Source organism: Alternaria incomplexa, assembly GCF_024043165.1.
Source record: "Alternaria incomplexa strain BMP 0042 chromosome Unknown scaffold_28, whole genome shotgun sequence".
Lineage (NCBI taxonomy): Eukaryota > Fungi > Ascomycota > Dothideomycetes > Pleosporales > Pleosporaceae > Alternaria > Alternaria incomplexa.
In genome coordinates, this window is record NW_026249877.1 from 1 (window position 1) to 13,547 (window position 13,547).

The following is a 13,547-nucleotide window of genomic DNA, read 5'->3' on the forward strand; positions in this document are numbered from 1 at the left end:
CTGTTAAAGCCCGCGGATTATGCGCACGGATTATGCCCTCTAGATTTCCTTTCTTAGTTAGCGAACCCTAACGCGATACCAAATCGGGCGCGGATTGTGCATAATCCGTCGCCTTATATTGGTTAGGTCTTATAGACTTATAAGTACTATATAGTAAGAGGTATTTTTAGTAATATAAGTAGGTCTATAAGATTTATAAGTATAATAATAGTAGATAAATCTAGTAGTAGATACTTCTAAGTCTACTAGATCTAGAACTTTCTACTAAAAATACTCTATTTAAGTAAATCTTAAATAGAGTTAGGTATAGAGATCCGCGTATAGACTATATAACCTAAATAGACTCTATTTAGGTTTCTAACTATAGTAAGAGTAGAGGTAGTTTTAGTAAAGTCTTAGTATAAGTAGACCGCGAAGCATGCTAGACTGCAGAGCATGTACCTACGTTAGTACTTACTTTTATACTTATAGTCTAAAGTATAATATATTCTATACTATATCAAATAGTACTACTATACGTTATACACGCTAACCTTTACGCACTTTACCTTCTCTTCTACTCTTTTCTTCTATACTTTCTTCTTACGTCTTTGTTCTACATCTTTCTTACGCGCTGTCTTCTGCGATTCTCTTCTTCGCGTACCTCTCTTTTTGTGCGCCTTGTTCTGAACTCTTATACGTTTTTGCGCGATGTGGGGCAGTAATAGTGTGTAGAGCAGCACTCTCTAAACTGGTCTTCGCTCTGGTCGCGATGCGCTTTCTGAGACTGGTCGCCTTGCGCGCGATGGCCTAAACTTCGTGCGCCTGGCTCGCCGCGCGCAATAACGCTGACGTGCGCATTGTGGTAATCTGTCTTGAGCCGATCCGCTCTGTGCCTGTGGATCTGGTGGCCTGACGATGTCTGGCAGAACTGCGCGACATGAAATTCATCACCCGTCCGCAATCTCGACCGTCGCATACAGATGCGGTTCTTCCGAGTTCTTGTTCTTTCGAATCCATCTCACGACCAGCTTCCAGCGCTTCTCCAGTGCACCTTGATCAAGACTAACGCGGTAGGCTTCTTCCTCGGGGCCTTCCTCGTCCGCTCTCAACAATATTGCCAGTCTCTGCCTGTCCAAGTTATCACCGCGCTTCCGGTCTATGGCCATACATTGAAAGGCTTGGAAGAACTGCTCTCCCGAACCGCTGATATCGACTGACATGCTGATCGGCATTCTGCCCCAGTAACCTTCAATTTCGAGCTCGTCGCTCGGATCGTCTTGACTTGCAATGGGCATGGAGGCATCTCTCTGCTGACTGTAGTTCGCGGGCGCTGATGGTGCAGCTTGGGTGGGTGGACCTGACTGTCGCACGCGTTGTACATCTTGCATTGCACCCACGCGCCCGAATGCTCGTTGCACGTCGGGAGGCGGTGACTGATACGAGGGTTGGTATGGATGCATCGGCGCAGTCGGCGCTGGCGGCGGAACTGCTTGATCAAATTCGCGGACAAAGCCCGATGGGTAGCGATCTTGCGGAGAATGCGCTTCTTGAACGTCTGCTGTCGCGACAGACAAATCAGCCTGGTTGTGCCGACACTGATCGGAATGTGTGGGACTGACCTGAGGGGAATTGGCGCTCCATGGACTCCTCAGATCCCAGAACGACATCGCTATCGAGCAGCCTTGCTGACACGACGTAGAACGTGTCCATATTTGTCTTGAATTCATTGCGACGGCGCCATGTCAGGTTCACGGCGGCCTTGACAGCCACCCACTTCGCCGCTCCAGAAGATGTGTGCACTAGTATTGACTCGTCCACCTCGAATTGCCCGGTACTAAGGCCGCGTCCGTACGCCACTCCATCGCCAATCAGGTTGTACCTCCCTGGCGCACGTCTTGCTATGACTGGTTGATCCGCGCCATCATCGTCGCACGAGAGGAAAGATATCTTTTCCATGCCGGCGGCCGCGAGACCGGAAGTGTGCGACTTGACCGAGCCCGCGCTGGTGGGAGGGGTTTGCATGCTATGTCTGGCACTTTGAGCATCGTGTCGTACCGACGCTTGTTGTAGAGAGGAGTTGCGATGATGTCCGCGTAACGTTGGGGATTCGTACTGCTGTCCAGATGGCGCGTTGGAAATTCGTTGCGGTGGGTGCTGCCCTATATAACGCTCGGTCGCTGCGCATATTACTTCGTCTTGAAGATAGATCATCAGGAGCTCGGCCGCCTTAGAAGGGTGGTCCTTGAGAAGCTGTTGCACTAAGTCGTAGGTGTTACCCATCGTGCGCGAACCGAGGCGATTCCGTCGCAATCAGCCTTGTAGGCGCCCGCAACTTCGACATGCGCCAGGTAGCGCTAGGGCAGGCGCTTGGCAAATGCAACGCTCTACTTGGAAGTCATGGTGCGCAAAAAGCGCGCGATGTGGATGGTATTGTGGAGCTTCGTTTCCGTGTACCTGCGACGTTAGTTGTACATCAAGACGTTCGCATGGGCGCTGCTGCACGTTGGAAAGATGAAGTGGGGCAGATCTCCAGCTTGCGCATCATCAACGCGACCGGAAGTGGCAGGGGCGTCGCTCGTGCCTGTTACGCGCTATGCCCGTCTCAATTGACCGGTAGCGACGCGGCAAATCATCTGGACGGCGAGACCACCCACACGTGACAGCGTATCCCCGCGATTACGCGCATGCGTGTTGGGCGACCTGTAGGGTTTCTTGAATTGCCACATCCCGCGTTCGTTGCGGACATGAACCGGATGCGCCCCCGGGATTCGCAAAGCTGGTCGCCCCCAGCTGAGCCCGTCGTTTTGCTCTCTTCCTTTCTGCTCTGCACTTTGTCTTCGAATTATGAGCAGCTTCTACAGAAGTGATGTCGGCCGTACCATTCGCGACTCCAAAGGCGAAGATAAATCAGCGATGTCTGTGTTGGAGAGTGGTAAAGGCGCAAAGCGAGTGACGCATCAGTCAGCAGTTATCGGGAACAAGGCCTTCGACAATACGCTGCAAATCAACGGACACGTCGCAGATAAGGTCAACAGCTATTACATGTGAGTGCCTCTCATGCCACATGTGTGGGACTCACTGACGAAGGGCCAGAAAGTACGCTGTCTTCTCATGTCATGGCGATTTCGCAAAGGCTATGGCGAGCATAGCGTCAGGTGGTGCGTTACCCATTTCAGCGTCAAGACAGGCTCGTTTTTCAGAAGCGACAGGGCGTCCCAACCGTGTCAACATTGTGAGCCAACACACCGATCGCGGGTATGCCTTCACTGACAATGCGCAAGGTATCTCGGGCAGAGATCAAACCGTTGCTGAAAGCGATGCGGAAGGTTCCAGTCATATCTAAATTGACCGAGGAACCTGACGCCATCTGTGTCATCTCTCCGCGACAAGTCTACGACAACTTCATCTCTTCTAAGGTCGTTGGTCGTCTTGGACTCACTACCCGCTCCGATACTGTGATGGTAAAGTCCATCGTATGGGACTCGAAGCGTTTCGTTTCTACCGGTGGCTTCGTGGATCTTTCGTTTCCCGTGCCCGGTAGCGACGCTGGCGTCGGGCGACGTCTCTACGTTCTGGACGACCCGCCCTTTGACACGCTCCTCGCGAACCCTGCGACGCGCTTCCATTCCGTAAGCAGTCAGAAGGCTCTGCTGAGATAGTACCAGACGCATGTCGGATTTTGTTCGGTACACACTGGTAGAGAGGAGTTCCCGGGTTCGTCTGTTTTACTATTTCCATGTTGCTTTCGGATCTATAGTCTTCTTAGTATATGTCACTATCCACTCGAGCAGTTCTAGCAGCTCTCCTACAGTACCATGTCGCGAGAGTGTATGCAGACTTGCGAACACAGCGCCCTTCGCTGTCTACTTCCCGATCACACTACCTACAACCTCCGCAACAGCAATCATCTTCTCCTCCTGCAATCTCCGTCCAACAAGCTGCACACTAATATGCGCGCCGTCATATATCTCGGGGTCGTAGTCGTCCTGAATACCCCCATCCATCTCACTCAGCGCCGTATACCCCACCTCCCTCCCATCAACGCCCTTATTCACAGTCGTAACCGGCAAAACAACACTCGTATAATCCAAAGCATTAACCCAAGTCGAATACCCATAATACCTAAACCTCTCCCTCCTCGCCGCCGGAAACGGCGCAAGCGGACAAATCACCGCGTCAACAGGCCTCCCCGTACTCGTTTTATCCACAGTACCATTCCAATACTCCATGTACTCCTTCCTCAGCGCCCTCAACTCCACATTCGTGGCCGCGATGTCCGTAGCCGAAAACTCTTTCTCGACACCTTGGTAAAACGTAACTTGCGGCGCCATGGGTTCGCCCGAAAGCGCAAACGCGGATTTAACGTCTTTACCCGCGTCGTAGATCCAGGGGCGGAAGCCGACGTCGTTGATGGTACGGTGGGAGGGGGGTTGCCAGTCTATGACTTCATGACCAGCAGAACGCAGGGCTTCCACAACTGTCTCAATAGCGCGGCGGACGGGGGGCGTGGGATTCACAACACCATCTGTCATTAACAAACCGAAGGAGAGTTTCTTTGCGGACTTGATCTCGGCTTCTTGGCCCGGGCGCCATGGGATTTCGTGGACGAGGGGGTCGTGGAGCCAGGGGTTTTGCTCGAGCAGGGCTTGACAGGCGAGGCGCAGGGAGGCTGCGTTTGTGGCGAGGGGTCCGACGACGGAGAGGACGGTGTTTTGGCCGTCCATGGAGTTTGCCATGCCTTCGTAGGGGAGGCGGCCTGTGGAGGGGCGGATGCCGTAGAGGCCGTTGAAGGCGGCGGGGATGCGGATGGAGCCGCCGATGTCAGTACCGAATCCTAATGGCGCTGTGCAATGTCAGCGACCCACAGTCTCTTCGTCTTGAACGCGAACGCTCATGGCGATTGCCATAACTCAGACGGTAGTCCACTTACATCCTCTCATACCAATCAACGCGCCCTCGCCGCCGGAGCTACCACCAGCCGTAAGATTCCTATTCTTCGGGTTAAGCGTAAACCCGATGATGTTGTTGATCGTCTCTCCGCTCATCAGCGTATGCGGCACACTGGTCTTGCAGTACAACACAGCTCCCGCCTTGCGCAGCATCTTCACCATCTCACTCTCGAACACCTTCTCTTTGCCAGTACCCTTCTTGCCTTCGAAGGTGCCAATCCAGCCGACGTAGCCCATACTGGTCTCGACATCCTTGACATGGAACTGGTCTTTGAGTGAGATGGGTACGCCGTGCAGGAGACCGATGGTCTTTTTGTGTTTTGCGTAGTATGCGTCGAGCTCTTTTGCGTCCCGGATGGCGGCATCGAAGAAGATTTCGTGAAGACATGATAGCTAATCGGTTAGCATCATCCACTGCACGTATCAGATGTGCGACGTACCAGTTGATGCGCAACTGCAGCTCTGTGGCAGAATGCCCTCGTGACCTCTTCAGCAGTCCACTTTCCCTCAGCCACGGTCTTTGCGATCACATCGGCGCTGCTTTCAGTGATGTCGAGCTCTTGCTTGCTGAAGTACTGCTTCACATAGTCTGTGACATCGACCTGTTCTTCTACTGATGGCAACTTCTCCAGTCGCCATTCCGAGGGTATGGCAGCTAAGATAGCTTCGCGCTTCTTACTAGCGATCTCTTCCCACGATGATGTCGTCATGATTTTGGTTTGAGCTGATTACAGAGGAGACAAAGGCAGTTATCGGCAAGTATTTGGTGTTTGAGGGGAGGTATCGCAGCAAGTTGGGCATGAGAGCGGTTCCGGAGTTAAGATATGCAGCCGCGGAATGACGTTGAGGGTTGACGCCGTTGATAGCTTCGAAGCTACCCAACGACCAAGTGGGGTAGCTATCGAGCATTTGTTCTAAGCACCTTCCACATTAGCGTAGCTTCACATTTCACGACATGTCTGTAGGTTAATGCAGGGTATTGTCCTGCCGATGCGCATACCGCGGAGGGTGAACATGAGGGGCAGCCTGAGGCGGGGGTTGGAGCGATCGCTGGGTCATAGATACGATGTTCAGCCGACCAGCTCCACCTCGGCAATCGGGGTAACTCCAAATGGTTCTCGTCCGTACTCCACACATGACAATGAACCTTACTGTATCTCGTGATTCAACGACTTCTTTCGCTACGTAGGTATCTGGGATAGAGGCAACAAGGAGAACTGATAACGGACTCAGAGAAGAAACGCCAGGCCATGCGAAAGCAAGCAAGGTGCTAAATGCCGACCGCTCGAAAAGGAGGTGAAGAATGTCGCTAGACTAGAAATGAAACGAGGTGTGACAGTCTACGTGGTCGGGTTGTGGTATCTCAGGAACGACTTTATACGGTCTCGACGTAGTTGCTGTGGCAGTCAGCGAAGTGTTTATGATGGCATGGCCTGTGCGACTTACCTTGGGAAGATGCCCTCTCGGCTTCCGACTCTGCCTGTCCACCAGTCGGTCTCGTTGTCCGTCCTCTTCAGGATTGTGATGATCTCGCCCTTCTTAAAGCCGAGATCGCCCGGCTGATCTGCGTCAAAGGTGAATTTGGCAATTGCCTGGTCGGATTGCAGTCCTGCCTTCTTCTGCCCGGTTGTCTGTCCGAATACTGGTTTTGGCGCCGTTGGTCGGCCAGGCTTGCGGTCGCTGTACGAGTAGTCGTCGCCGAAAGTGGAAGAACGGCTCCGGTTGTCCATGCGGTCGAATGTCTCGGTGGGGTTCGCACGTGTGGAGAACGAGCGGTTGAGGCCGCCTGGTGCCGAGGATGGCTGTCGGTCGTATACGTCGTCTGCCCACGTGGATGAGTGCTGCGGTCGGTCTCGGTACTCGTAGTCATTGGGTGCCTGGCCCATGGAGCCGGTGCGGTCACGGCGCACGCCTTCGCCCATGGCCGAGCCCTCGCGGCCCTGCCATACCACGTTGTCGCGCGAGTTGTCGTAGACGGGGATGTCGTTGTACATGGCGTCGTTGGTAACGTTCTGCGCGCCTCCCACACCGGCAAAGACTCTCGAGTTGAGCACTTGCAGGAGTGGCGCGGCGGCTGGTGGTGGGGGAACCTGTCCGCTGAGGATCTCGCGGGCAGTCCATCGGCGGCCGTACAGCTTCTCGTTGGCATCTCTTCGCTCGATTATGCCGCTGCCCTCCAAACTGACACCGGCGAACAGTCCCTTTGTCTTGCTGTAGCTGAAAATACCAGCCACGCCCTTCAAACTCGCCGCGCCGGCAGCCTCGGCATTGCGACCAACGGGCCCCGCCGCGATGGAGACATTGCCGCCCAATGTCAGCGAGCCGGCCTGCGCAAATGTACGGACGGCGGATGCGTCGTTGAGGATGAAGACGAAGTCGGTGAGCTCAAAGCCAATCTGTCCGCCGAAGCCGCCGCCGATGGTTCCGATGGCCGTGGGAGCCGACCACGATCCGTCCGCTAGACGGGCGACGACGACGCCCGATCCGAATCGCGCTGTGCCGAGGAAGCCGGCCTTGAAGACTGTGAGGATTGCGAGGCCCTGGGGTGTGTCAGCATCTCATCATGTGTTGTTGTCTGCTGTGGTGTTTGCTTGGGCAGCTTCGTGACACCGGATGCGCATCGAGTGCTTACCTTTGCATTGGCGAGGACATTGGGCGGGATAATCTTATCGGGCCCAAAGGCCTGTCTGGGGTCGACAAAGGATGCTAGAATCTTTCCCGTCTTGCGACATTCGCCTGAGAGCACAGCTGTTAGCGACGTCACCGGACCGCGAGCCGCGCATAAACAAAGCGGGCGGCATGTGACTCGACTTACTGCTCATGGACGAGGGCAGCGGGTTGTTGAGACTGAAACCCATCTTGGCGCGCGTATGGGGGGAGAGTATGAGGTAGAGGGCGTTGCGGAAAGAGCGCGGCTGCGTTGCTTATGCCTGCGCTGCCGATGGCGATGGGCAGGAAGCATGGCGGGCGGCCGAGGCGGGGATTATGTCATTGCCTGTGGCTGTGTCTGCCACCCGACGCGTCCGCCCTTGGCGACACCTTGATCAAGAACACGACACGACACGGATTCACAACATCGCCACATGTCACGGGATGCATTCACTTACTGCACGGCCTTCCAGTCGTCGCTGTCGCAAGAGCCATTGATCTACTACCACGCGTCCCGCTCACGCCAAGCCAACGCGGAAAGACTTCACCTCCTCTTCACTCACTAACCGCCACTTACCAACTCACATCCAGTGCACAGCAAGTGAATCATCCGCGTCCACGTATACAGTGTGGCACGTTGGACATACTGCGCCACAGCATATCTGTTGTCGCATTCCTTACCCTCATTCAGCCTGTCCGTCACACCCAGACAATGCAAACCCCGCATCGCCACTGTCACCCGCGCGAGGAAGGAGCGATGGGTGGACTCTATGCGGCTCGCGTCAGGTATCGCTTTTACTCAACCCTGCACTCTTCTCGCGCCTACGCTTTTACTGCTGAGACTTCAACTTGGGCGCATTGTATCTGGTCACGTGCTCTGCCTTATCGCTGTCCAAGGGTTTCTGCCGCAGGTAACCAAGACGTCCTTGAGCTTATGCAATACCGCGACTTCAACTCGCTGGATTCGCCTTTCGAACCACATTGAGCAAGAAGTACGTCTGACATGCATCGCCTTTGACTCTCGCTACTGGTAAGACGAGATGCGGCAGATGAAGCGAGACACTTTAAGTCACCTTCAAGTCAAGCGAGGCTGTCTTGGAATCTTCCGCTCATGCAAAACGCATGGTAGACTCATAGACGCAGAAACTGCGCATGCGACCCACTTACAATACGGTACTCACAGAAGCTACAGCATCCTGATTACTACTCTTCCCGGGCACTAAACCCGATTTTGCTAACTCCCTCACTATGCGCTACTGCGAAGGATCAGTTGGTACAATTATAGTAGCGCATTACAATTGCTGACTCGAAGCGAAAACTCAGCACTACATACTCACGCCCTGGCGTTCATCTTTACGCCCTACATGTTAATCAGATGACGTAGGCAAGTACCGCGATCTTCTCGCTTTGACATCGACATAAAGGAACGCGCCTGGCGCTATCCGTGCAACACGACAAGGCTAACACAAAATGGCAACAACCCAAACCATGTTCGCCCTGCAGGACCTGTCCTCACCAGCAGAGTCCCAAGTTCACCTCGACCCCAGCAAACCTTCCTTTCCACTCTCACAAGATGCTGAGCCAACCGGCCTTGGAGACTCCGAGCAGCCACCAGCCGATGCAGCAGAGGCCATCCCAGACGGCGGCTACGGCTGGACCGTCGTCGCATCCTGCTCCTTCCTCCTCTTCTGGATCAACGGCTACACAACCGCATGGGGCGTCCTCCAAACCGCCATTTTGAAATCACCCGCGCTGAACACCAATCTGCGCACCATCACTTTCGTCGGCAGTTTGTACATGGCTGTCATGGTCGCTTTTGGCATCGGCGGGATAAGAGTTATGAGGTCCTTCGGTGTGAGATACACTGGCCTTGCTGCGACGATTCTTTTTGGAATGAGTCTAGTTGCTACGAGTTTTACCTTGGATCATCTCGGCGGGTTGTTCTGCATTGCGGGGCTATCGATGGGCGTGGGGACGTCGCTGTTGTATGCGGCGACTAATAGTCTGCCATTGCAGTGGTTTAGCTCTAAGCTCGGTATCGCCAATGGGGTCGTCAAGGCCGGTGGTGGTGTTGGCGCGACGGTGCTTCCGCTTGCTTCGCAGGCACTCATCGACAAGTTTGGACTGCAGTGGACGTTTCGCATCTTAGGCATTCTTATTATGGCGACTGGGATTCCGTGTACTTTGGCGTTGAAGGAACGCGCGACCACTGGCACGCTTTCGCGGTTCGATTGGTCGCTGTTGAAGAACGTCCCTTTCCTCACGCTGACCATGGCCGGCGCAGTCGCCGTCTTCGCACTATTCGTGCCGCCTTTCTTCCTACCGCTGTTCGCGAGCTCGATTGGTTTGTCGGCCGGAACTGGTGCAGGACTGGTAGGTGGATTCGGTGCGGCAACAGCAGTCGGTCGTATCCTGGGCGGATGGACCTGCGATAAGATCGGGGCCTTTAACACGTTGATGATCACCTGCCTGGTCAACTCAGTGAGCATGCTAGCCATCTGGCCAGTCAGCACGTCTTTGGCTCCTCTGTTCGTCTTCGCTATCGTAAACGGTTGTGCGAATGGCAGCTTCTTTGTCAGCCTGCCGATCGCCGTCACAGTCGTCGCCCCACATTCCGCCGCGGCATCCATCGCTCTGATGGTCTTCTTCTGGACTCCGGGTTATCTCCTCGGCGCTCCCCTTGCGGGGTTGTTGATTGAAGCGACTGGTGCGGCGGACTCCACGTCGATTGAACCGTACAGGGCTGCTATCTTTTACGCTGCGGGCACGGGTGTTCTCGCCACTTTTCTTGTCCTCGTTGCGCGCCTACGCTTGGACACCAAGGTTTTGAAGCGATTGTGATGAGCCCTTCTACTTAGTGGGGCAACGTTCACCTTTTCATGATATCGTCGTGATCGGATAATTTTCTTCTTGTACGAGCGCAAGGCAACCACATCGCACACCATCTATGTACCTGGATCGATACCGTACAACAACTCCAATAGATAGCTTTTCACTTCTTCCTTCGCCCAACTCATTTTAATAGCGTTCTCCGCCAACTTCTGAACCTCCAAATTGGCAAAGTTGCAGTACCTCTTCACCACCAGCAGATTCTCCCACACCCACGTATCCTCCATAAATGCCGGATCGTCGCTCGCAATACTGATCATAATCCCGGCGTCGAAGAGAGCGCGAATGCGTTCAAACACCTCGTCAATCGGTTGATGCCGAATATAACTCCAAGGACAAATCGTCATCCCAAGCCCCTTCTCTTTGATCAACGCCATAAGCTCCGCATCACCAGCAGCATTCAGCCCATGGTCGATTCGATCCGCACCTGTGCCCGCGATACTGCATGCCACCTGCCGGATATGCTCGAGAGGATACGGCGTCCCAACATCACAATGCGCAGTAATCCGAAACCCATCCTTCCTTGCCCTCACAAAAATCTCATCAAACAGAGAAGCAGGTCTGTCGACCTCATTCGAATCAAGCCCAATACCAACAATCACATCGCGGTATGGAAGCGCCGCCTCGTAATGCCGCATCGCGGACTCTGGTGATTCGTCGCGTAGGAAACACATTATCCATTTGGACTTGACCTGCATTCCGCAATCAGCAAAGCATCTCTTTAGCTTGTGACTCTCAGGGCTTACATTAAGAATCTGCTCCGCATCCCACGTCGCCTCCCTAAACCCACGCATCATCGTCTCCCAACTCGTCCCTACACGCGTATGCCCCTGCGGATCAAAGAAAATCTCTGCATACCGCACATTCATCTCATCGGCACGCTCGAAATACTCCATAGCGAGATCATAATAATCCTCCTTCGTCTTCAGCACTTCAAAACCGCCGTAATACGCCTCGAAGAACGACAGCGTTTCCTCTGTGTTATCCATGCGGTTTCCCGCACGCGGCTTCAATGTATCGTGGGAATCTCGCAGTTCGGCGAGTGAAGCGAAGGGTTGACCGGTTCGGGGGTTGATGATGGTTTGGCCATTTCGTTGGGAGAATTTCCATTTTAGATCGGCGCTTATGATGCCTTCGATGTGGATGTGTAGTTCGACTTTGGGGATCGAGGCGATGTAGGCGTCTTTTGTGGCTGCGATTGTGCGGCGTAGGTCTGCTCGGGAGGCTACGGGGAGGGCGTTTTCGACGTCTGTCATTTTGGTCGAGGCGTTGTGTTTGGTTAAGTTAACTCGTAACCGGGATCAGCAGAAGCAGCTCAAGAAGGTTGTTGTGCTAAGACGGGACTTTTGACGGCTTTGTTGGTACCGCTATCACGTTCAAGTAGTTTGATATATGTATACTACTTCGTGACTCATCAAACCCTTCGGCTCATCATTGACCCGATCAGACGACTATCGCTCTGACATGTGGGACGGCAGACGGCGCACACCGATTGCTATTTGATCAAATTGCGTGTACTCTTTACCTCTAACGGAGGAGTTCTGTGTAAAAACGTTGTTGCGGTGCGACGTCCCGAAGTCTACGTCAACAGAAATGCCAAGCCTAGCAACATGGTGCCAACAAGAATCGATACGGGGAAGACAGCGGTTATCACGACGCTCCGACACTCACGAGACGAGTTAAAGATGTATCTTTTCGTTTAGCATTATGTATGTGTAGCGTTCCAACGTTAAGATAAATATATACAGCAGATTAGTCTATAATACAACAAACATCCAACAGCGCGCGCATTCCGATACTCTACAAAGCCCAAGCAACAGCACCGAAGACAACGGCCATAACACCGCCAGCAACACGGTCAACAGCAGCCGCACCAGTAAACTGAGGAGCGCCACTTGAAGTCGCGTTGGCAGGACCAGTCGGCACAGCACCAGTTCCAGTCGGCACCATAGTCATAGTACCGTTGACCATATGCGGGGGCACAATACCAGAGGGCATGTGTTCCATCGTACCAGACGGCATAGGCGCCACCGAACCAGTCATTGTGCTAGCAGCAGGCATAACATCCATCGCCGTCGAGGACATAACAGGAAACTCGCTGGAAGGCTTGAAACCCCTGCAAAGCCCGCCACTGCAAATGTTATACGCACACTGATCATCGCTGCTGCACTCGGCGTTGAAGTTTCCGCAGCGCGCAATCAGCATGGCGTTGCTGGCCCAGCACTGCACGCCATTGGCGCACTGGTCTGGCTTGACGAAGGGATTGCAGTCCGCGCCGAGAGGCAGGGAACCAGCGGGCGCGACGATAGTGGGTGAGGGCGCGGGCTGGGGGCCCTGGTTGGTGGGTGTGACGGCGCCGCTGGTGGGCATTGCTGACGCCGAGGACGCGGCCGAAGATGAGGCGAGGAAGCCGTTGCAGAGGCCGTCGGACAGGTTGCACGTGTTGTAGGCGCATTGCTCGTCGCGGGTGCAGGAGGCTTGGAAGTTGCCGCAGACGGGGATGAGGCCCGAGTTCACGGCGTAGCAGTTGGCGCCCAGGGCGCAGGGCACGCCGCCTGGTGTGCAGTTTGAGCCGATGGGGATGGTGGTGCCTGTGGGGGATGCGGCGGCGGGGGTGGAGGTGGTTTGCGCTGAGGCGAGGGTCGCGGCTGCGGCGATGGTGAAGATGGTGTAACGCATTTTAGCTGTTGTTGTTTTGGATGGTGCTCCGTGAAGAGATTGGTGTTGAGATGTTGGAATAAACGAAGCGAGTGTCGTATGTTTGTGAAGATGTGGTGATGTTGTGATGGAGACGAGAATGATGCGAACCTGGGTGAGACTATATACACATAGTCCTCGTGTCGTTGCGCGGTTTAAGCTGTCGTACCTGGACGACGATAGTTCAGCTAACACCTAGCGCTCGTAACCAGCCTCTCGATTCGCCACAAAGTGCCGGTTACACGGGGCTCCCGCGAATGACGATGTCTAAAGAGCCGAAGCTACCTCCGCAATTGACACGCGTCCGTGCTTGAAAGCTTGAATAGAATATTTTTGGACCTTCTAGCGCTGTATAGCGTCGTCGGGATGTTGCATCTCGGC

General features: G+C 54.2%; 7 protein-coding genes across 7 annotated transcripts; 2 read left to right on the forward strand and 5 right to left on the reverse strand.

Annotated features, from left to right (window-relative positions):
• Positions 1-929: 929 nt before the first annotated feature.
• On the reverse strand, positions 930-2,262 carry J4E90_010810 (uncharacterized protein; the record flags this gene model as incomplete). The annotated part of the gene is made up of 2 exons (XM_051440322.1): positions 930-1,537; positions 1,602-2,262. 2 exons carry the CDS (start codon positions 2,260-2,262, stop codon positions 930-932), a joined length of 1,269 nt encoding a protein of 422 aa, XP_051285766.1.
• A 564-nt stretch (positions 2,263-2,826) lies between these two features.
• J4E90_010811 (uncharacterized protein) lies at positions 2,827-3,641 on the forward strand (the record flags this gene model as incomplete). Its single annotated transcript, XM_051440323.1, has 3 exons — positions 2,827-3,026; positions 3,076-3,085; positions 3,264-3,641. The coding sequence occupies 3 exons, from the start codon at positions 2,827-2,829 to the stop codon at positions 3,639-3,641; spliced, it is 588 nt and encodes a 195-aa protein (XP_051285767.1).
• A 204-nt stretch (positions 3,642-3,845) lies between these two features.
• J4E90_010812 (uncharacterized protein) lies at positions 3,846-5,641 on the reverse strand (the record flags this gene model as incomplete). The annotated part of the gene is made up of 3 exons (XM_051440324.1): positions 3,846-4,825; positions 4,913-5,324; positions 5,372-5,641. 3 exons carry the CDS (start codon positions 5,639-5,641, stop codon positions 3,846-3,848), a joined length of 1,662 nt encoding a protein of 553 aa, XP_051285768.1.
• Positions 5,642-6,306: 665 nt separating this feature from the next.
• J4E90_010813 (uncharacterized protein) lies at positions 6,307-7,789 on the reverse strand (the record flags this gene model as incomplete). The annotated part of the gene is made up of 4 exons (XM_051440325.1): positions 6,307-6,328; positions 6,378-7,471; positions 7,564-7,667; positions 7,747-7,789. 4 exons carry the CDS (start codon positions 7,787-7,789, stop codon positions 6,307-6,309), a joined length of 1,263 nt encoding a protein of 420 aa, XP_051285769.1.
• Positions 7,790-9,068: 1,279 nt separating this feature from the next.
• J4E90_010814 (uncharacterized protein) lies at positions 9,069-10,421 on the forward strand (the record flags this gene model as incomplete). Its single annotated transcript, XM_051440326.1, has 1 exon — positions 9,069-10,421. The coding sequence occupies one exon, from the start codon at positions 9,069-9,071 to the stop codon at positions 10,419-10,421; it is 1,353 nt and encodes a 450-aa protein (XP_051285770.1).
• Positions 10,422-10,525: 104 nt separating this feature from the next.
• Positions 10,526-11,725, reverse strand: J4E90_010815 (uncharacterized protein; the record flags this gene model as incomplete). The annotated part of the gene is made up of 2 exons (XM_051440327.1): positions 10,526-11,161; positions 11,216-11,725. The coding sequence occupies 2 exons, from the start codon at positions 11,723-11,725 to the stop codon at positions 10,526-10,528; spliced, it is 1,146 nt and encodes a 381-aa protein (XP_051285771.1).
• A 544-nt stretch (positions 11,726-12,269) lies between these two features.
• Positions 12,270-13,148, reverse strand: J4E90_010816 (uncharacterized protein; the record flags this gene model as incomplete). The annotated part of the gene is made up of 1 exon (XM_051440328.1): positions 12,270-13,148. The coding sequence occupies one exon, from the start codon at positions 13,146-13,148 to the stop codon at positions 12,270-12,272; it is 879 nt and encodes a 292-aa protein (XP_051285772.1).
• Positions 13,149-13,547: the final 399 nt, after the last annotated feature.